Here is a 22,020-nt window from a genome sequence, read left to right as displayed (position 1 = left end):
TGTTCTTCATATATCAGAATTATAAAAAGAAGGTTATGTATTATAATATTATTGCTTGTCGAGCAAAAGCCTGATGATACAGTAGAAACCAGATAGTTACATTCTTGACAGAATAAAAATGTCTTTTTTGTAAGACAGTGAGAAAACATTTAGATGTCCTTTTATTCTGCATATGTGAATATCTGCCATCCATCCATTGTCTGTACATCCTTGTCCCTACTGGGGTCAGCAGGGGTGCTGGTGACCCAGAGGCCGGGTCACCCTGGACAGGTCGCCAGTCTGTCGCAGAGATATCTGCCAGTGGCAGCAAATAATCACAGAAACATGAAAAGTTTCCCAACTTATTCTACATCAGCTGCAGTAAAAGTTGAGTTTGTTCCTTCACAGCAGCCTCCCTGTTGAATGTGATTGGTCAGATAAATTCAGTCAGTCTTTCATTCACCTCAGTGATTTCATGTAACTCTGTTTGTCCAGATGACATTCCTTCGGATGCAGAAGCTGAGGCTCGGCTGCAGCAGTCGGAGCAAAACGAAGCTCCTCCAGAGGAAAACCAGGACACAGAAAGTCTGGGGAGAGACTCGAGTATTGGTACAAAACACAAGCTGTTCAGTCAAGCTGGTATTTTAGGATATTTTACAGAAGTATTATACATCACTGAAGCTTTTCTGTATTTTTCACTGTTTGGGGGATGCCAGGTAGGTGATTTCATCAGGGGTTTTTTCAGGGTTTTCAGAGTAAATGGGGCTGAATGCAGATTTCTATTTGTAAATAAACACCTATAAAACATTGTTTTCCTTTTGTTTTAAAGTTATGAGCTGCTTTTGTGTTTGTCTGTTACCTCCATCCAGTTAAAATAGTTTATTTGTGTGGAGGTAATGGATGATGGGTTTCATTCTTGCTGTGACTTTAGACCCAGCCAGCTCCAGCTCACTGCTGAAGGACGACGACGTTCTTTCTCCCCTCAAGCCGCCGGCTGAGCCTGTCAGCCCGGTAAGAAATTCTACTTACACAACGTTAAAATGATGTTTTTTTCAGGAACTCTAACGTTCCCTGCTCCTGCAGGTGAAATCTCCCGGCATCCGTTTCTTCCCGGATCCCTTCTTACCGGAGGAAGAGAAGACAGCTGTGTCCCCGGCTGTCAGGAGCCCGCTCAGCCCTTCATCCGTTTCATTTCCCGCTCCCATCCCGTCTCCCGTTCCTACCGTCACGCTCCCCTCCGCCTCTTCCCCTCCTGTCTCGCCCGCCGCCTCTCCGCTGAAGCCAGCTGACCAGTCGCCCGTCAAGTCGCCGCTCGGCTCCCCGATTCGCTCCCAGCCCATCTCGCTCCCGGAGACACGCACGCCTAAATCCCCGGTGTTCCCCCACCGCTCCATCTGCCCCCTGACAGGAAACCCCCTTTCCCCGATCTGCGCCCAGCCTTTGCCCTGCCAGGAAGCCTCCTCACCTCTGACCTCTGACTCCCCCGTCAGGACGCAGCCCGTCAGCTCAACGCCCGAGCCGCTCAGGTCCGCCGACTCCTCCATCGAGGAAAACGCCTCGAAAAAGTCAGACATCATCGAGGAGTTCTGGCTGAAGAGTGCAGAGATCCGGAAGAGCCTCGGCCTCTCTCCTTTAGATCGCAGCAGTAAAATCCTGGAGAAGACCCCGATACCGGACCCGACCCCCGTGAAGCCGCCGTCCACCGGGGAGCCGAAGCCGGCGTTCACCGGCCGCACCGTCATTCGCAGACTCAACATCACCCTGGAGGGTCAAGTCATCACGCCGATCGCTCCCGCTGCGGCCAAGAGCGACACAAACCCAACGGCGAACGGCGACAGCTGCCGCACGTCGGACTCCACCATGCTCACCCCGCCCTCCAGTCCGCCACCGCCCGTCCCCGCCAACCAGTCTCCGGCAGTGCTCAGGCAGAAGAGACACCAGGCGTCTTGGAGCAACGGGACGGAAAAGCTTCCAGCCGACGCTCCGGTTCCTGCGCCCAGGACGCAGCTGAGTCCCGTCCCCGCGCCCAGGAAACCGTCGTCGCCTGAGGCGGCGCCACAGACCGCCCCGGTGGTGATAATGAGGGAGAAGAAGAAGCAGCCTCGGCCGGCTGAGGTGAGGAAATCGTTTGTGGAGACGGTTGAGGAGATTCCTTTTGCCGACGACGTGGAGGAGACGTACGATGAGCGCACGGCAGAAACGAGCCAGAACAAGAGTCAGGCGCCGCCCGCCATCAAGCCACCGCTGCACCTGGCGTTAGCCATGGAGAACGGAAAGCCGAACATCCCAGTAATCCCAGTCTCCAAATCCCAGAGGGCCACTCGGTTTTCCCCAGAGGCCAAGGAGATCGCAGAGGAGAGAATCAGAGCAAGAGAGAAGTCTGTGAAGAGCCAAGCTCTCAAAGACGCCATGGCCAAGCAGCTGAACAAAATGAAAGAGTCCGACCCAAACAGGAGCGTCTCCCCTAAGCTGGCCTGGAGCGCTGCTCCGGATTCAGCTGGAAAGGCCAAAAAGTCACCCGGATCTCCCAAAACGTCGGCCGTGAAGGCGCTGGAGTCGAAGAAAGAGTCTGTTCCTGAGCGTTTCTTCAGCAGCAACAAGAGTCTGGACAGCTCAGTGGCTTCGTCAGAGGGATCGTCAACGGGCAAGAGCAAGAAGCGGAGCTCCCTCTTCTCACCCCGCAAGAACAAGAAGGAGAAAAAAGCCAAAAACGACGGCAGCCGGCACTCTGGCGCCGAGGAGACGCCGCCCAAACACAAGTCGCTCTGGAAGGCCGTGTTCTCTGGATACAAAAAGGACAAGAAGAAGAAGGACAACAAGTCGTGTCCGAGCACGCCGTCGTCCAGCTCCACCACCCAGGACTCGGGGAAGAAGAGGACGTCACCTCTGGGGAAAAGCTCAGGTCAGATCCTCGTTCAGAAGTCCAGTGTTTCTGAAGGTTTGTATCCTGGAGGTTCATGTTTTCTTCTCACTGCGTTGAACAGACTTCAAGACTCGGAGGAACCTGAGCTTTTCCGAGGACTCGGACCTGTCCTGTGATGATGTTCTGGAGAGATCGTCCCAGAAATCAAAGGCAGACGTGAGTAAAGTTTCACAAATCAGCTCCGTCTGCCAAGCCAGGAAGCCTCAGGCGGCAGAGCGTTTACACAGAACCACGACGGCACAGCGCCTGACCGAGGCGTTCACACTGCTTAACTATTTCAGAAGTCTGCAAACAAATAACTTTAATATCACTGGGATTTCAAGTGGTTGGCCAAAACAAAGCAGTGGCTAGTTGTATTGGTTTTTCTTAATAAAAATGTAAAAGTGGTGTGTTTATGTTATATTTAGCTACCAAATAACTGAAGGTAGTTTTTCCTCTGTTGTTCATCCATCTGAAATAAATATAAAAGTAAAGGGGAGTGAATAATCATCAGGTTTCTGTTCGCTACGATTCTAACATAGTAAACATCCAATGTTTTGAATTTGTTGAAAAGTGAAATATTAAATTTAACCTTCGTTTTATTCAGATTATTATAGAAAATATGAATCACTGCTGCTTTAAACTTCCTTCAGGAACTGAATATTACTGTTATACCCCCTGTTTGTTTTGAAAAGCTCATTTTTTTCATATTTGTTTTTAATAATTTCTTCCACTCTTAGCGGCATATGGACATCTTTGACCTAGTGTCAGGGATGCAGAAGGAGGCAATAAAGGAGGAGAGACTGGAAAAGGAGAGGAGGAGGGAGATAAAGAGGAAAAAGAGGGTGAAAGAGAGGCAGAAAGAAAGGGAGCCAGAGAAGGAGGTTGACCAAGAAAAGGAGAAAGACGATGAGGAGGTATTACGCAGCGTGAGGGGAAATGATTCTGAGTTTCAAATATGGTTTTGGCTTTTAAATCTCACCTTAGGTATTTTAACGTTTTTTTAATAAAGCCTCAAAATGAGAAATGATCCCAAAACTAATCATGGCACCAAATTAGGACATGAACCCGTCTCCAAGGTCTGGAGAAGCCCAATCAGAGATCTTAAACATCTTCATCAGGCTTGATTGGGGAAAAAGTTGGGAAAATTCTTCTAGTGGCTGATTTTTTGTTTTTCTGTATGCAGGCCTCAATATATCATATGAGGTTCACAAAAACCTCACATTTTAGAAAAGCTCTTTCATTTCAATGGATTTGCATTCATCAAGTTGTGAAATTCAGAATGATTCTCCCGCTGCAGCTCAGTCCGTGTGTGTCCTTGTTTTTTAGACACAGTGGAGTTCAGGGCCAGAGGCATGAATTTTTTAACCGTTTGAAACTACTGACAGGCTCCCTTTTAGTTTTCTGCATTGTGATGACGACGCTAGGAGACAGAAATGGATATCGAAACGGTCTGTGAAAAGTGATCTGAATTCACAGCAGCATGCCTCCCAGGCCTCACGGGACCTGATGAACTCTAGTCACTGTCATGGTTGCAGTTTTCCTCTCTGTCAGTTGATCTGTTCAGATGTAGGTTTAGAGCTGAAACTGTCCCATTGTGTCTTCTACTGTTTTATTGTTGTAGTTTTAGATAGAATTACACAGCTGTGAAAATATTTACTCTCCTGCAGATTTCTTCTGTTTTTTCATGTATTAATGAAACAGCAATGCAAACCAACCTTCTGCTGTACTAATGTGACCTAACAGCTGCTTGAGATTGTAAAATCACTGAGGTGGATTTTTGGCAGAATTGTTTAAATTCAGCCATATTTGAGAGTTTTCCAGGATGGAAGTCCTGTTTAATGTCAGATAGCCACAAATGGACATTTGTGTTAAAGTCCATACTTTGACTAGGACACCCCAAAACCATCTGGAAGTGGATTTGCTGGTGTGCTGTTGAGCTTAAAGCTGTAAAATCGAGGCCAGACTAAGAGTCGCGTTAACTGAATATTTTCCGTCTTCCTGACTTCTGATCGCTTCAGCAGGAGAAATGTTCCCTGATTTCAAAACTCTGGCCAAAGTGCCATGTGTATTTTTCTGTAGGTTTGATTTTCTTTTTTAAAACGCTATTAGTTTGAGATGTAAACTTTATTTTCCCAAACGTCTTCAGCTCAAGATGTTTTTTGGTAAACCATGACCAAGTGAGGCCTGCAGAGTTTTACATGTGGGGCTGATGGAGTAAATCCATCTTTGTAACTTTTTAACTTGCAGTGCATCGATAGCATTTTTCTGAGCGATCACCCATCTTTAAAAAAGACTCACCTGGTGATGCTGATTTTGCCGATATCATCTTTTTTTTTGCCTGAAAGGTTTCACGTGTAGATGTGACCTGGTGGCGGATCTGTCAGGCAGCTTTCTCTCACTGCAGAGCTAAAGCGGCTGAGTTTCAGATCATGCAGCAGTGGATAAGATCCATGGATAAGATTGGTCTCTCATGTTATCGGCCAATCAGCAATCATCCAAAATCTAGGAAATTGGGGCCGATTTATTGTTTTTCCAGACGAATAAGTGTTGATGACTTTATTCTCATCTGTTCTTAGATTTTTTTTTTTGTACATGTTGTGTTGCTTTTTTAGATCTTAGCCAACTTTACGCTGTCAGGGAGGTTCTACCTCATCAGGCCTGTTTGGCTATTAAAACTCAACAAAAAACTGGGATATTTTCATTTTTAATGAAGAAATCTGTAAGGGGAGAAATACTTTTGTGATGATTCTGTGTCTAGCTGTCACGTTATGGGTTATTAACATTGCCTATTTTGATTTTTTTTACCACCTGAGTTGTCCCTGTTTTGATTTTGAGCTGTTTAACGTGATCATTAACCCATTTAATCATGTCGTCTGTATCATGTCTGTTTTCCTCCCTGTTTTCTGTCTTGTCTTCATCAAGTCTGTTTATGTTCCTCACGCGCTGGCGTTCAAGAGATCGTACGCCACAAAGGTAGCAGTATTACATCCGTTCCTGTTGAAAACTCCCTCCACTCCTCGCTCCTCCACTTCTGCACAGTTCGCTGTCGTAACAAGCTGCGTGTTTCTGGTCCACGACTAATAAACGGCGCTCGCTCTCTCACTGCTGGATGCTCTAAAACGTGACTTCTTCCTAAAAGCTCGCTCTACTGGTCACTCTGATAAGACTGCATCTCTGTCTTCCTCTTCCTTCTGACGTTTATGTCGTAAATATTCATCCGTCGTGTGGATTTACTCCAGTGAGCCGACTGGAGCAGCTTGTTCTGCCTCGCTGCCTTTACTCCTTTCTTCTGATTTATGAAGGCTTTTCATGTCCCAACAAGTCATCTGAAAAAGAGAAATTCCAGCCATTTTTAAATAAGCAAACTGTAATTCATCCTATAAAAGAGCATCTCCAATCTGTGGTTTCTATGGAGTCTGGAAATTTGTGATTTCATTATTTTTCAAGACTAGAAGTACAGAAAAGATGCCGCAGCTATCAAAACATTTCAATTACCTGAAAGATTAGATAAAATTCTATATCAATTAATTTATTACAAATATTGTCTTTTATTTGCTTGTAAAGGATTATTAATCTGGTACAATGAAGTGTTAAAAAAGAATGAGAATAAAGTCATAACGTTAGAAAATAAACATGATTACGTGAGAAGAAAAGACATTTTAAAGATAAAGAATCGTGGATGAGTCCGAATCTCTTTGAAAAGATTCATTCGTTTGCACAAAATCCTGATAATAATTTGATGCTGATGAGTTAAATTTCATCTTTGTAAAACTTATTCAGAATTATGACTTTACAATATACTCAACATTCCTCATTTTAATTTTTAATGTTTTTTTGTGTTAGTGTTATAAAATTACTACTTCATTCTCCTAATATTATTTTTTTTTCTGGTAATATTACAACTTTATTCTCATGTTATCATGAGTTTACTTTAATTAGCAATTCTGCAAATTGTGGTGTTTAAGCTTATTTACATGTTAATTCAAACCTCGAGATGTTTTTCTGTAAATTTCCGTTCTTTTGGAAACCCAGTCCGGTGAATCCCCGCCTCACCTTCCACCGTCCAGTTTCCCTTTCTGCTGTTGATGTTCTGAAGTTTCAGGCTCCTTCTGCGGCTTCCAGTCTGAAACTTTTATAAAAGAGATTCTCTGAGTCATATTTTCTGTTCTCTACCAGAAAACCTACACAGAGGAGGAGCTGAATGCCAAGCTCACACGCAGAGTCCAGAAAGCCGCCCGGCGACAGGCGAAGCAGGAGGAGCTCAAACGGCTGCACCGCGCGCAGGTACACTGCTCAAAGTGAATCTGTCCTGATGTCATCTCAGGGTTTTAAGCTGAATTATCGGCGCTCCGGCTGCTTTTCTCTTCTCTTTTGCGTCTGATACCATATGTGCTGTTCAGTGTGACTCAGCTGCTGCGGCCTGAGCCCAGCTGCGTGTCTCATTTAGGAAAGTGTTTGGGATTCGGACCTTCAGGGTTCTGACTCAGCTCTAAGCTGCCTGCTTCCCTCAGGCTGTTTGGCTGTTTTGCCTCGTTTCTGCTCAGCATTTAGTTTTTCCTGTCTGTCACAGCCAAACAGAAAATCTTTCTGCATGCTTATATATGTCAGTATATAAGCATGTTAGAATTTTGAGAGGCAATTTATTTCAGTAATTCAATTTAAAAGGTAAGACTTTGCATATTTTCACACTCACTGCTTTTTTTTTACGATGAAAGGGAAACCTGAAATTCGTCTGCTCAGAAAACCGGAATATAAATCATATTTTTAATCCAGACATGTGAACAGTGTCTGCACTCTGGGCTGGGCTCCTTTTGCATGAACTCCTGCATCAGTGCATCGTGGCAGGAAGCAGATCAGCCTCTGGTTCTGCTCAACTGTTCAGGAAGTCCAGCTTGCTTTGATCAGCTCACCTGCATTGGTGGTTCTGGTATCTTGACAACTGGGTTTACATCGGTGTTACCATGGTGATTGAAGCTGGAATGGTTCAGGAAGGGCTTAGTGGGTTTTGCTTCAGAATCCTTTCAGGGCTGTGATTATCCCTCTTGGCTCCACAGCTTTTCCTTCCACTGAACTTTCCATGGACCAGCCAGCTTCCTTTGCAATGCCTGCAGTGGCTTACCTTCCTTTTGGAGAGTGTTTGATTCCTCACTGAACAACTCATGGTAGCATTCATCCTTGTTTTGTTGTGAAACTGACATTTTCATTGGCTGCAGGCCAGAATCATCAAAATGAACAAAATAAACACTTTAAATATATCACTTTGTGTGTAAAAAGTTCAGCTTTTTGAGTTTTTTAATTTACTGAGATGCAGCCTTATGAATTTAATACCAAACTTTGTGTGTGTGTTGGGGTAGCTGGTACATTTCTGTCTTAATTCATTGCAGCTGTTGTTGCTCATTTTTTCTCCCATTTCCAGCAGCTTTTTTTTTTTTTTTTTTTTTTTTTTGTTCTCTGAATCGCCTTAAGTCCCGTTTAAAACGGCCAGTCCTGGTTCAGTATGGACCATTAGATTCACTTCGACGTTTATGTGGTGATGAAGGGCCAGGTTGCATTTCATTCCCCCACAGCTGCAGTGAGATGTACTTTATGAGGTGGATTTATTTAAATATGTGAAATAAGTGCATGTGAATTGAATATTTGGCATGTCTGGTCTGTTCCTTCCTCTGAGCCGTTAATTCTTGATATGTCTGCGCAGATCATCCAGAGGCAGCTGGAGCAGGTGGAGGAGAAGCAGCGGCAGCTGGAGGAGCGCGGTGTCGCCGTGGAGAAAGCACTGCGGGGAGAAGCAGGTAACAACTTATTCAACTTTCATACTCGCTCATTTTTACCAGCTTATCTTTTAATATCTCCACAAATTTGACATGACATCGGCAGTTAGAAAGCTAATTGCTGTCACTACTTTTATTATTTGCTTTTTATTAATATTTTAAAGGGATTTTTTCATGCCTGACAGTTAAATCTCCTTTCACAGTCGGCGTCCCACTGGTTCCCCCATCCAAGACCTCATTTTATCTTCATGTCATTATCGGTTAAACCTTTTATAGATGCTCCAAAGGGAATAACAGTGATATCTGAAAACCTGCAAACCACACAATCCGCCGCTGCAGTCATGATTCTCACTCCGCTGACAGACCTGTCCACATTTACAGTTTATTTAGTTCTACCAATGTAAAATCAGACAGAAAATGAAACTGCTGTTGATCTTAAAATCATGTTGGCAAGTGGCTATCACAGACAATCTGTGACACAATGTATTACTTCCACTGTCTAGAGGGCGTATATCATCATTTTCTTTTCAGTTAGCTTGTAGCTCAAACGAATTATCTTCCAGGAGTGTCCTCAGGTGTCCTCAGGTGTCCACAGGTGTCCTCAGGCGTCCTCAGGTGTCCTCAGGTGTCCTCAGGTGTCCTCAGGTGTCCTCAGGTATCCTCAGGCGTCCTCAGGTGTTCTCAGGTGTCCTCAGGTATCCTCAGGCGTCCTCAGGCGTCCTCAGGCGTCCTCAGGTGTCCTCAGGTGTCCACAGGTGTCCTCAGGCGTCCTCAGGTGTCCTCAGGCGTCCTCAGGTGTCCTCAGGCGTCCTCAGGTGTCCTCAGGTGTCCTGTATGTTCCAGATGTGTCCTGGATCTGAAAGATCTGATCCAGATCTTCAGAAGCCTGTTGAAGCAGGGACGCCTACATTGTTTTGTTAACACCAATACTAACATAAAGTTACTTAAATCTTTTCCATTTTCCAGCAGCCAGATTTATGTCTCCCATCCAATATTCATACAATCAGATGTTGCAATGTATTTTAACATGTGCACTGCTTTACTCTCTTAAAGGCTTGTATAAAGGTACTTGTACATTACCCAAACAGCACAAAAGAAGATCAGGTATCAGATCTACTTGGGTTTCCGTTTTGCACACTGTCATGTTGTCTCCATCTGTGGTGACACACAGCAGCAGTTCTCCATCTCCAAACATGTTGATCTCTGTTTGTTCATCACATGTGTGCCATCGTCGAAGTGCAGCGCTGCATGCGATCAGGAGAATGTGTGTCCCCACATAGATTTGTCTGTGCTCAATCTGGATGCTTAGCCTCTCGCTGCCTCTCAATGAGGAGAGTTTCTGCACCTTGATCAATCTCTAAACTGCAAACAGAATGTTTGGCATCCAGTTTGCCAGTTAGAACTTTGGCAGCTTCTTCTGTTTTAGAAGAGTCTCTGCAAATATCTTTGTGAAATGCTGCAGATATTTGCTGAGATTTGTTTGGAGCCCTCTGAAGCTTATCTGTTAAAACTGGTTTCCACAGTTAGTTTGTCATCCAAACTAACCTCAAACTGAATTTCTTCAATGCATTTGACTCTAAAACTGAACAAAAATTCACCCCATAAACAGCAATACAGCAAATCTATGCAACTCTCTGTTTATTATATCTGGAAAATGCAAGTTTGCGTTGATTCCTGCACTGCAGAACACACTGTGGTGCGTCCTGCCCAACTCTCTTTGTTCTGAGTGTCGCTGCAGCGTGTCTGTGTGTTTGCATGACATGCTGTTGAAGATTTTTGGTCTGTGTTTGTGTTTGGATGCCCAGTTTGGGGTCGTGTAAAGTAACTCCTATCTCTAATCTACCCTGTCATTGTAGACTATTGGGGAGATTCTAATTACAGTGAAATCCTGGACTTGCATCTGGGCGGTATGTATTTCAAATCTGTCGCTTTAAAACTAATCCAATAGCTAACCCAACCTCTCCTTCCCCTATTTGTTTTACTACTTGAGCTTTGTACCCCACATGTCTACCTTTAGTGTCTGGTGGCTGTTTAGCCTTTGCACTATTCGTGCTCCTTAACCTCTCCGCCTTCATCCCTCGCTGGGTTTCTAGTCGGGACACTTGTCACACCAGAGATCAGACACTGTTTTTATAAAGATCATGAAGTTATGAATAAGGAATGAGGGAGTAGAAGATTAGCTGCTGTGTGTCAGTCCTTGTTATGCAGATTGTTCAGTACAGACTGCAGCAGGAATCTGAGCAAAATGCACAAGGAGACGCTGACAACCATACAGCAGCAAAATACTAAAACATTATTTTATGAATCTATTTTAAATGGAAAAGGAGGCATGCCCCAATGAGGATTTGTTTTTGTCCCAGTCTGGAATTCATTTTGAGTCGATACATTTATTGCATCTTTAAAGCCATAAATAAATACCATAAAAGCACATTACAGTTAAACAAATTGTGAGCAGAGTGCAGAGCTCCTGACATGCAGACATGGATGTACCTAAAGATAGTCAAAGCCACAGACTGAGGATATGTCAAACATGGGACGTTGAGAGAAGACTGCATCTAAAGTTAGAGCCATAGATGCCAACTATGACATCTATAGATGGATAGAATAGAGTAGAAATTACTGTTATTATCCCACAGAGCGAAAATGCAGGTGTAACAGCTGCATCAAGACATGCAGGATCCACTGAAGGTCCAAAAGTGTTAAATAAATATATATATACACACACAACAACAATGATAATAATAATATACAGTACACGATTATAACATTATTAATAGAAATACTCTCAATCCAAGGGATGATGTGCAAATGAGGTTTTGTTTACTGTACATAATATTTATGTGTTGAACATTAAAAAGACAACAGCGTGTTTAGAGTGCAGTTTATCAGAAAAACAGATGTGCAACAACAGCAGAAATGTTATGTAAAATGAGCAGAAGCAGAATAAATGACTGTTTGGTGCCAGCAGGGATATAAACACTCATTTAGTTTGTTATAAAGTCTAACAGCTGCTGGGAGGAAAGATCAACAGAGATTCCTAAATGTTTGGCATCAGATTCACAGTTTGATTCTGATGCCAGATTCAAACTGAGGGTAACAAACATGAGGTTCGTTACCCTCATGTTGGGTAGCGAACCCAACATGAGCAGTAAAAGTCATACCTGTAAGGCTCACTGGAGATCTGCTGGACAACGTCACCGGCAGGACGTTTTGTCATAAACTCATAAAAAATCACGGATTGACACCCCAGTTTGATGCTCAGGAGAGTTTTACTGTCTAAACTCTGTCAGCCAGTCATGCAGCAGCCACACGGTTTCCTGCTCAGCAACATAAATGTGTGTATTTTTCTGGGTCTGTTTATAATAGAAGCACTTTTTACAACCCTGTTTGCCCCAAACGGCTCTGAGTTTTGGATGCATATAATTCCTCTGACAGGATTGGTAAATAACATGTATATATATTTTTTTACCAATCCTGTCATGGACCGACAGAAGGGATTGATCTACAGATCGGATTGATCTTTTCTTTTCTTTCATCATTTTAAATTTTAAAACCAGGAACTGAAATGGATGCCTTATCTTTTAAAGGGATTATTTAAAAATAAATCAAAGACACCAGACTATTTTACGAAGGGGATTTTTGATACATGAGCTCTAAGCTACCTGTTTGGGTTGACTCTAAAATTTATATTCTTGTGATTAAATTTATCCAATTACTCCAGTTTTCCAGTTTGTTTCATCTCAGCCCTCCGTTGATTCATTTACATATTTAAGATAGAATATGTAAATTGGAAATGCACATGAAATTCAGCCCTCCTTCACACACACACGTACACACACGCACACACACTACAAAAGTCTTATATAACCTCCATGAACTGCCTCCTACCAAGCTGCAGGTCTGGCTCTGTGCTGCTGTAGTTCTGCTTTATATCCCCAATAGTTGCTTCCTCATTCCTGCTCAGTCGCTTCACTCCCAGAGTGTTTCTGTTGTCCGTCCTGATGGATCAGTGTTTTAACCCTTTAACGGCGGCGGCTGAGTCTGAAGTGTAGTTGCAACATGGAAGCTCATCTGGGTGGAGACTTGATGTTGTCTGTTGCTGTCGTGTTGCGGAGGAATCCATCTTTTTCTCCTCATGCGTTCTGTGAGCTCAGCAGTGTTTTTGAGAGAGGCCAGTAGTTTGATTTCGAGTCGTGGATCTCTCAGCGAGAGCCGGGAGACGTGTGTGTTTCCTCAGGTTTGCGTGGGATTTGTGTGTTTTCATCCTGCTGCTTGTTGACAGGTGAATGTGGAGATTTTAAAGGTGAGCATTTTAATGTTCCTCGCTGTATCCGCTTGACCAGAGGCGTGCTGTTTCATCTCTTTACAACCAGCTTGTTTTCCAATTTAACTGTTGGGCTCATGCACTATGCATGAATGCTGAACAGAGTTTTTCAGTCAACATCATTTATAAAACACTTCAAAAACAGCAGAGCTGAAATAAGAGTAAGAAGAATAAAAAAATATTAGAAATGAAACAAAGTAGTTAACAGTTAAACACAAGTGAAAGTATCAATAAGAGCAAAAGAGCGATCAGGTGAAGCAATCCGATCCCAACTGAGATAGATTAGTTTGAAACCCAAACCAAATGGTGCATCTTAAAATAAGGTTTTTTTTATTTATAATGAGGGTTCATTGCATAATTTGAAACTCAAAAAGTTTATATCTGAATCCCTCCGGCATCCTGCAGGTTTTAGTTCTCTACCTGGTGGTAGTAACAAACTTTTCAGCTTGTCAATGTTCCTCTTAGGCCTCCAGTGAGCCATCATTGGATCCAGGTGTGTTAAACCAGAGAGAGAATAAAAGATGCAGGACGCCGGCCCTCCAGGACCCACTTTGGGCTCCACTGCTCCACTTCATCACCAGTAAACACAACAATCCAAAGAAGATGTTAAAATAATGGAACTGACTGTAGGAGAACCAGGAATCACAGAGTTCACTCTGTTACCACGACAACCGGACACCTGTTGCTATGGCGTCTGTAGTGTGTGTAGTTGATTAACTGCTGTTATGTTTTAGCCCTTCAGGTGATACAGGAACCATTTACTTGTTTTCCTTTAGATTCTGTCACCTAAGTGTAGATTTCCATAAAAATGGAATCAGATAAGTTAATTATTCCTGTTCAGATAAAAATCTATTGAGCATGCATTTCCAAAAATATTTGCATAATTTGAGGAAGCCATTAAAAAGCCATTAAGACGCCAGTCTTTCCAAAGCACATATTGTAGTCTGCAGCTTTTCTCTTTTCTCTGTGATAGTCTCTTGTCATTATCCAACATTCAGGCCTTAAAACTCTTCAACCACCAGCCGTAAAACCTGCTAACTACGTCCCACACAATCAGCTCCGCATCCTGTTTGAATTGTCTGAACAACATGCTTTACCTTCATTATTTGGACTTTAATTAAAGGAGCCCATGCTGTTTACAATCGTTCCTCTTTTTCTTTGGAAAATCTCTTCACTGAAAGCAAATTAGAAAAATAAATCCCAATTTGCACTTCAAAAGTCTCCAAACTTCAAAAGTCTGGCAACACATTAGGGTGGGTGGTCTAAACGTGTTCAGGCAGGTTTTTACTCAGAGAGGCTCTTTAAAGACAAAGCAATTATCAGTGTGTGTGTGAACGCCATGGATACCCTGGTGATCAGTAGCGGCTGGAGTAATGGTGTTAAATTATTTTATGTGCTTTGATAAACACTGACCATATGTTGTAGGCTATTTCCATTTTATTACTGACACAGGGAGCTGCCACCTAATTGAAGTTTATCTGTGGAGCTGCAAATGGAAGATCAAACGGGAGGCTTATTTTTTCCAGCTCGGTTGTGTGGATTTGTTGTTTTCACTTGTTTCCCTTCTGTGTTTTTACCCTTTTTCATTTTTCACACCACAGCTTATCTCTCCCAGCTCTTCTCTGTAGGGGATTGGTCTTCTCCTCCATATCTCTGTCCTCTGTTGACTTTTCTCCTTGATATTCTCCTCCTTCCCCTTCCTTCCCCATCTTTGTGCTTTTGTGGTGTCCTGTTCTTTCTTCTACATTATCCTCTCATGCTTCCTTCTCCTTGGCTTCTGCACCATCTGTGTCCCTCCCTCTCATTACTTCCCCCCGTCTTGTGGAAGTTGAGCCCTTTGTGGGGGTGCCTCGCCGGAGACCGCTCTCCCTCTGCCCTTGCTGTTCCTCTGAAGGTAACGCCACCTTGCTGCATGTTTCCAGAGTTGTGGCAGGTTGCCTTCTCAGTCGTAAGGCTCTCCAGCTCTGGGTTACTTTGTTTCCCCTAATGTATGACTTCAGTTACTCACAATAACAGAAACGATAGCAACACGTCAGAGTACCAAACGTTAGTGGTGATGCTGCTGAAGTTTAAACATATCAGTAAACCAGACACAAGGAATGCTAAAGAGGAAGAGTCCAAACACTGTTAACATCAACATGAAAAGTTCAGCCCATCTCGAAGTAACGGCTGCAGGTGGATGATTAAAAGATGTTCTAGTTGTGTCTTAAATTTCTACAGTCCATAACTGTATTGAACAAACATCTTGGTGGTGTTGCTCATGCAGCAGCGTCTGACATGTCCTCCAAAATGGCCGACGTATGAGTAGAACCACACAGTTACACAATGAAAAGTAATTATATTATTTTTACTGCAAATGTTCAACAGCAATTAAACACAATCCAAGGTTGAGTATTTCCCAGCAGATTTAAAATGTTGCCTGAGGAAATATTTCCCTGCTTTAGTTGTGAAACTCTGCAGTCCAATCAAGGGGAAAACTATCCAGACGTGTTTTTAATCAACAGCATGTTTCTTTTTGCTGTTTGGCTAATCTGTATTTATCCCATTTTTGCTGTTGCTGTTGGGAATTGTGCCCTTTAAATATGCATATTCTTTCTTCAGTATGAATACCTGGAAGCTCACAGACAAGTGTGTATTAGAGCACTGAAAACGTTGCATGCTGTGACAGTTTGACATTAACAATCAGATCTAACCCAGAGCAAGTCTTAAAGTTTAATGCACCGTCTGGTTTGTCTCTGTATCTAACAGCTGTGAGACGTAACTCTGCCTGAGTGTGAGGAAACCGGTGTGTTTCTGTGTTTCTGTGGTTGTTTTTGCCGTTTTGTCCCAGATTTTAACAGTTTATGCTGAGGGTTGTTGGTGGTGGACCTTTTCTGTGGTTTAGGAATGAAAAAATGCAGACTATGTTAGAAAGATCAGTTTTGATTTGGTAATTGTTCTGCTTTCAGTTTGATGCGCTGTTCCTCAGCTGTGTCCGTCTCTGTTTCTGTCAATAGCTCAGCTCCATCCTGGAGACCACAGCCATGCCGTTTATTTGTGTACGACGTTTTTTTTCCTTTTCATTTTGCAAGAGTTTCCTCTAACCCAGCTAAGTATGTCATGCTGCGTCAAGGGTTCCCTTCTGGTGTTTGATTGAAACTCCTCGGCTCCACCTGCTGCAGGGAGATGAATGAAAAGTTTCATCACACCAGCATCAGACCTCCCCAGGCATGCTGCATAGACCGCTCTTTGCAGAACAAAGCAGGAATGAAGTCGTTCTGAATGCAGTGCATGACGCCGGTGGCTCTGACCATGCTTTCCCCTGAGGCAGGCTCGATACAAGAGCTGAGTCATTTCATGAACATTTTAAACTTTTAGTAGAACATGTGCAAAGAGTAGATGTATTTCTTACTTTCTGCCCTCTTAACTGCTGAGCATTAATGGGGTCTAAAAAGGTTTTGTTCCAAGTTGTGGGGCTTTATGTGAAACATTTGTGGAAATTTTACATAGACTCTACTTATTTTTTTTTTTTTTTTTTAAGATTTAGGATGGTAAATAATGTCCAGACTGGTTCCACCTGCTTAATGTGATGCAGCTCCTGCTGTTCTACTGGGAAACAAACAGATTTGTTTGTACGAAGCAAACTAGTATTTTATGTTCTTCAGTTTGATAAAAAATATTTTTAAAATAATTTTCAGCTTTGGAGCATCTAAAGGTTTTGACTAGTATTTAGTCTCTTCTAATCCACTTTGACAGAATTATCAGTTAATCTGCAGAAGAATAACCCCAGATCATGATGCTACCACCTCCGTGTTTCACAGCAGGTATCAGGTTCTTCTTTGTGCCGTTTGGCAGACAAACATTTTACAGCAGCTCTTTATGCAACACGTTTGCTTAATCTGAGTTGAACTGTAAATGGATCTAAGTCACTTTAAAGGTGGAAAATGTTTGGAAATGATTTATTGTGGTTTTTATTTTCTCAAAAACAAGCAGTTGATTATTTTCTTGTTCTTTTCAAACTTTTAAGACTAAGTTTAAAAAGAAGACTAAAATCTTCGAGGAGGGGCGGCTGTATGTAGCACACTGGCCAAACTGGGTAACACAAACTCAATATGGCAACAACAGGTGGTTGTGTGTGTGTGTGGGTGTGTGTGAATGTGGGCTGTTTGCTCTTAGTGTGTACACTAAGCAGAAGTGTACACATCCACTACAACCATGGGCTCTTCCCCCGCTCTGCGTGCCATCATCGTCATGTATGGCCCGACTGAGCACGCTGGTGTCAGTTCCTCCTTCCACCAACCATTCCTCAGCAAGGACACCCAGCTTGGCTGTCTCTGTGCCTGTCTCGGCCCCCGTCTGTGTAACATCCCGACCTCTGGTCGCCCTGTCCTCACCTTCTGCTCCCGTCCTCCAGGTATGAGCAAGAAGGACGACCCGAAGCTGATGCAGGAGTGGTTCAAGCTGGTGCAGGAGAAGAACGCCCTGGTCCGCTATGAGTCAGAACTCATGATATTGTAAGTAAATTATTGTGCAAAAACTATTTATGTTATCAAACTGTTTTGCATCCACAGAAGACACAGTTTACACTGGAATATGGAAACGGTTTTGTGTTAATCTTTTTTCATTTTTTGTTTTTACTACCTGAAAAAAACTAATTAAAATCTTATTGTGCTGTTCATTTTACATTTTACAACACCACTCAGACCTGAGAAATTAAAGCATTTATGGTTGGCCATAAACATGATGTAAAAGTGTTGCTAAGCAGAACTGTTTTTCATCATTTTTAGGAGATTTATGAGGGAATTTTATGACTCCACCTCAGTGTGTCTAAGCTTTTTGCCTCAAAGGCCAAAATTGGGAAATTTAAGCAACTTGTAAACCACAACATCCATTAAATTAAAGGCAAAAATGTGTTTTTTGTGACTTTTACATTTTTTTTGGTTGTTTGTTGTACTTGCTCAACAGTAAACAAAATGTTAATGAAATCTGTCTTTGAATGTCCCTAAGTGGTAAAAATACTCCACAAATCTCTTCTTAATAAAGAGGTTTGAATATAAATACAACCTCATGGGAAATCCAAGTCTTCTTGTTTGCAGTTTGTCACAAACCACCAAACATGCGGAAGAAGGCTCTCTGCTCAGATGAGTGGAGCTTTTGGCCCCTGACCACGTCATCCCAGTGGTTAAACATGGTGGTGGCAGCATCATGCTGTGGGGATGGTTTTCTGCAGCAGGAAGACGGTTGCAGAAGACCTGAGATTGGGATGGAGGTTCACCTTCCAGCAGGAAAACCACCTGATTCATGTGTTAGAATGGCCTAGTCAAAGTCCAGACCTAAACCCAATGTAAAAATCCAAAGAAATACATTAAAATCACCTGTTAAAATGTGACAAAGCAAAAACAAAAGAAAAAAAGAAAAAAAAGTGCAACATTGTTTTTTAAAGATATGGATATTTAAAGGAACACGTATAAACTCAATGACAGTAGAAGAAGAAAATTTCAGCTTTAATATAATTTGTGTTTGATTTGTTTACATTTTCTCCAGATTCTGATTTTTTTTTTTTATTCGTCTCAAATAAAACTTCTGGTTTGAGAAGGTCTGTAGATCAACGCAGCCTTCAGACGGCTCCAGGTCTCAGCAGCCGGCTGCTAATGTCTGCAATAATAAAGATGTTTCACTGTCAACCATTAAATATCATCTTCCCCGGAGTCCTGAACCGGGACGGCTCAGCGGATCATCAAACCGTCAGGGTTTATTCTGTTCATTCTTCATCTAATCTCTGCTTTCTTTTATGAGAATGCAATTCAACTTGCTACCTATTTACTGAAATAACTGTATTATATTCTTAAACAAATTCATTCATTTATGCTGTTATCTTGTTACATGTTCTGAAAGCTTCTGGATTAAATCTGTCTTGCTTTGAAGAACTAAGAATAGTTTATTTAACAAAAGTGAGTAAATTTGCTTGGAATCTGCTGGATTTTTACGGCCTTGGACAGGTTTTCACAACCTCTGAATTATTCATGTTGAAGCCACAAATTCAGCTTGTTGCCATTAGATTTTATGACAGAACAGTGTAATTATTCTGGGAGAATGTTCTCCCCCCAGTCTGAGCTGGAGCTGGAGATCTGATCTGCATAAAGTTTCGACTTCCATCACACTGTCCAGGTTTCATTTCTAACACAGTTTTCTCTACTTTGTGTTGATCTATTAAATAAACTCTCAAAACCATAATTTGAAGTTTGCTCTGCTGATCAGATACATTTTCTTTTAAACTTTTTATCATGTTTTGTCATGTTAAAGCCTCAAACTTATTTCTTCTTCTGTGGTTCTGTGTCAAAGTGCCAGAGAGCTGGAGCTGGAGGACCGGCAGAGTCGGCTGCAGCAGGAGCTCCGGGAGCGAATGGCTGTGGAAGGTGAAAACTGCAGCCAAATGTTATTGGTTTTAATATAATACGAGTTAAAACAGCATTTAATTTCCTTTTGGCGTCAATAAAGTATGTTTAATCAAATTGAATTAAGATTCATTTTATTTAAACTAGAACTGAAAACAACATATTTAAACTGCTCCATAGTTTTAAGCATCTCAACTTGTCAGATAAATGTCTTATCATTTATTTGATAGATTTTAATCTATTGAGATTAGGGCTGCAACTACTTTAGTAATCAGTCAATCAGGATAAAACTTGCCACATTCTACAGATTTTTCATTTAACCTTTTTATGCAATATTACAAATACATTAACAGAAGCAAATAAACATATGGTTCAATTATTTTTTTAAATAAGAAAATGGCAGCATTCCTGTAGCAAATCCTAACCAGGTGAAGCTATAACTGCCACTTTAGGAGTTTTGGCTAAAACATTTACATACAAAGCTGTTTATAATCTTATATGCAAAATGTATGTGTGTGTTTTGTACAGTTTTGGTTTAATTACGGCTCCGAGTGTTTTTACAGCAAATTGCCTGTTTGGAGTTTGTATAATACTCTAAAACCATTAATCAGTTACTAAGTTAGGTGACGATTATTTCAATAACTGATTCATCACAATTAATCAGATTAACAGTTTCAGCCCTAATTGAGATGCTCCTGGTTTGTTTGTCACTTCCTGAACTCTGGATGTTTTTGTAAATCTCTTTTCTCTCCTCAGACCACCTGAAAACCGAGAAGGAGCTGGCTCAGGAAAAGCAGATCCTGAATGAAATGCTGGAGGTGGTGGAGCAGCGCGACGCCCTGGTGGCCCTGCTGGAGGAGCAGAGACTTCGGGAAAAGGAGGAGGACAAGGACCTGGAGGCAGTCATGCTCTCTAAGGGATTCAGCCTGAACTGGGCCTGAAAGCTGACACACACACACACACACACACACTCTCACACACACAGGGTTTGTCTCGTCAAGCAGCAGCGCAAACTCCACTCAAGTCGTCTGAAGATAGACACGAGCAAACGATCCGGAACTGTCACACCTACAGCACTGAATGTGTAGATCTGTTTCCAACACAACAAACACGCCGCGGCTGCCTCTGACACTGACGCAGCGCTCCAGATCCCCGCCTGAAGGCGGTCCAACTTAATCACTCTGCAGTTGGGTTCCTCTCCCTCTGTGTGGGAGGAGAGCCGAGTTCATGTTCACTAGTTTATCATCGCAGCCTTGAAGAGGATCCTTTCAGGCCCGCAGGGACAATGTGTGGAGACTTTATAAAGGGAAGAATCAGTTCAGTCCTGCTGATGTAAAGAAATTGTAAAGTTTTTGTGTATAGATGTGTTGAACAACATTTTCTGCAGAAGTGTGTTTAATGACAGAGTGTTTATCCTAATGAACCACACACACACCGAACGGCCATGTTTTTGTCCTCCTCCACTGTTTAGTGAGTCAACACTAAGAATTCATTAACTCTGGCCACCTTTTTTAGTTCTTTTTTATATTTCTATGCTTGCTTTTAAAAGATGAACACTTTTTCCTGTTGCATTCACAGGAGAGTGCCCAGGATCTCATTATCTTCTGCATAACCCTCCTGCACTCTGAAGCCATTGCGTGTCAGTAATGCGGCTGCAGGCTCATGCAGCGGAGCAACTTGACGTGTCTTTAATCATTTCTCAGACTCGATAACGCCCGGCCTCTCCGGGAGAGCCGCCGTTTTACGGTAAATCACACTGACAGTAAAAGTTTACAGAAAGGCGTTTGATTATCGGGTGGCTATTGATGGCGCTGCAGGAGGCGGCTGATGGAGGGAGCCGTGTCATCGGTGTGATGTCGTTATGCCAGCAGAGGTCTGGAGTTCCTGTCGCTCACTCTGTGCCACAGGAAGTTCTCAGTTACACTACAGACGAATCGCAGCTCATGCTGAATATTTGAACAAGATGCCTTTTTAAGTTTTGTTTTCCACATTAAAGTTATATTTAAGTCCAGTTTTTTTGTTTTTAAGGTGGAACTAAGTTTTTTAATCTATTCTGCTTCATGCAAATCAGTTAGAAAGAATCCAAACATGTTAAAAGTGCAGCAGAGGGTACGGTTGAAAACCAAACGTGATCAGTGAATACAAAGTTACATAACTTTAAAGACTGTTGTTTTTCGATGGCGTGTGAAACGTTTGACGTGATTGTACTGATATTTATTAACGTGTGAAAACTGTACCATATGTAAAGAAAAATGAATCCTAATTTGTAAAACTGTTCCGTTGACACATGGACTGCAATGTAAATGCTTCTTCATGTAGCTAGAACACATAGGGGTGTTGGATGTATGCAATAAAACAATGCAGCTGTTCTTTTACATGTTTGGGCCAGAACTCTGATTCCTTAAAGGGACGGGTCCAGTTGTTTGGGGGGATAAAAAACGGATGAATGGACATCACATTTTTTGTGGTGTTGCTCACAGCTGGGAGGGAAAGAAATGGGATGAATCACCTAAATTATTTTACTGTTGTAGACAAAAAATAAAGTAGCAAAGCATCATTTATATGCAGTTATTCACTACTAAAGCAACAATGTACTCCTAGGAACAAATGAGAAACATGAAAACTGATTAATACAAAAGCAACAAACAGAGTCAGCTTCAAAATTACTTT

General features: G+C 42.3%; 1 protein-coding gene across 6 annotated transcripts in view; it reads left to right on the top strand.

Moving 5' to 3' along the window:
- The window catches only part of mical3a (microtubule associated monooxygenase, calponin and LIM domain containing 3a), a 71,947-nt gene extending 50,222 nt beyond the window's left edge, over window positions 1-21,725 (top strand). For 5 of the 6 annotated variants that reach the window (XM_088006115.1, XM_088006116.1, XM_088006117.1 and 2 more), the window contains 11 exons: window positions 475-588; window positions 911-990; window positions 1,063-2,881; window positions 2,964-3,058; window positions 5,807-5,857; window positions 7,061-7,168; window positions 8,580-8,673; window positions 10,509-10,559; window positions 17,370-17,469; window positions 19,298-19,371; window positions 20,107-21,725. In XM_088006115.1, coding sequence (XP_087862241.1) covers window positions 475-588; window positions 911-990; window positions 1,063-2,881; window positions 2,964-3,058; window positions 5,807-5,857; window positions 7,061-7,168; window positions 8,580-8,673; window positions 10,509-10,559; window positions 17,370-17,469; window positions 19,298-19,371; window positions 20,107-20,291 — 2,771 coding nt within the window. In that variant the 3' untranslated portion in view covers window positions 20,292-21,725. Of the gene's footprint in view, window positions 1-474; window positions 589-910; window positions 991-1,062; window positions 2,882-2,963; window positions 3,059-3,621; window positions 4,212-5,806; window positions 5,858-7,060; window positions 7,169-8,579; window positions 8,674-10,508; window positions 10,560-17,369; window positions 17,470-19,297; window positions 19,372-20,106 lie in introns of those variants that run through there. The other variant, XM_088006119.1, reaches the window with a different exon arrangement.
- Window positions 21,726-22,020: the final 295 nt, after the last annotated feature.

Source organism: Poecilia mexicana, unplaced genomic scaffold, assembly GCF_051168715.1.
Source record: "Poecilia mexicana isolate PSO_F unplaced genomic scaffold, ASM5116871v1 scaffold_6, whole genome shotgun sequence".
Taxonomy (NCBI): domain Eukaryota; kingdom Metazoa; phylum Chordata; class Actinopteri; order Cyprinodontiformes; family Poeciliidae; genus Poecilia; species Poecilia mexicana.
This window is presented reverse-complemented; position numbering and strand designations above follow the sequence as displayed.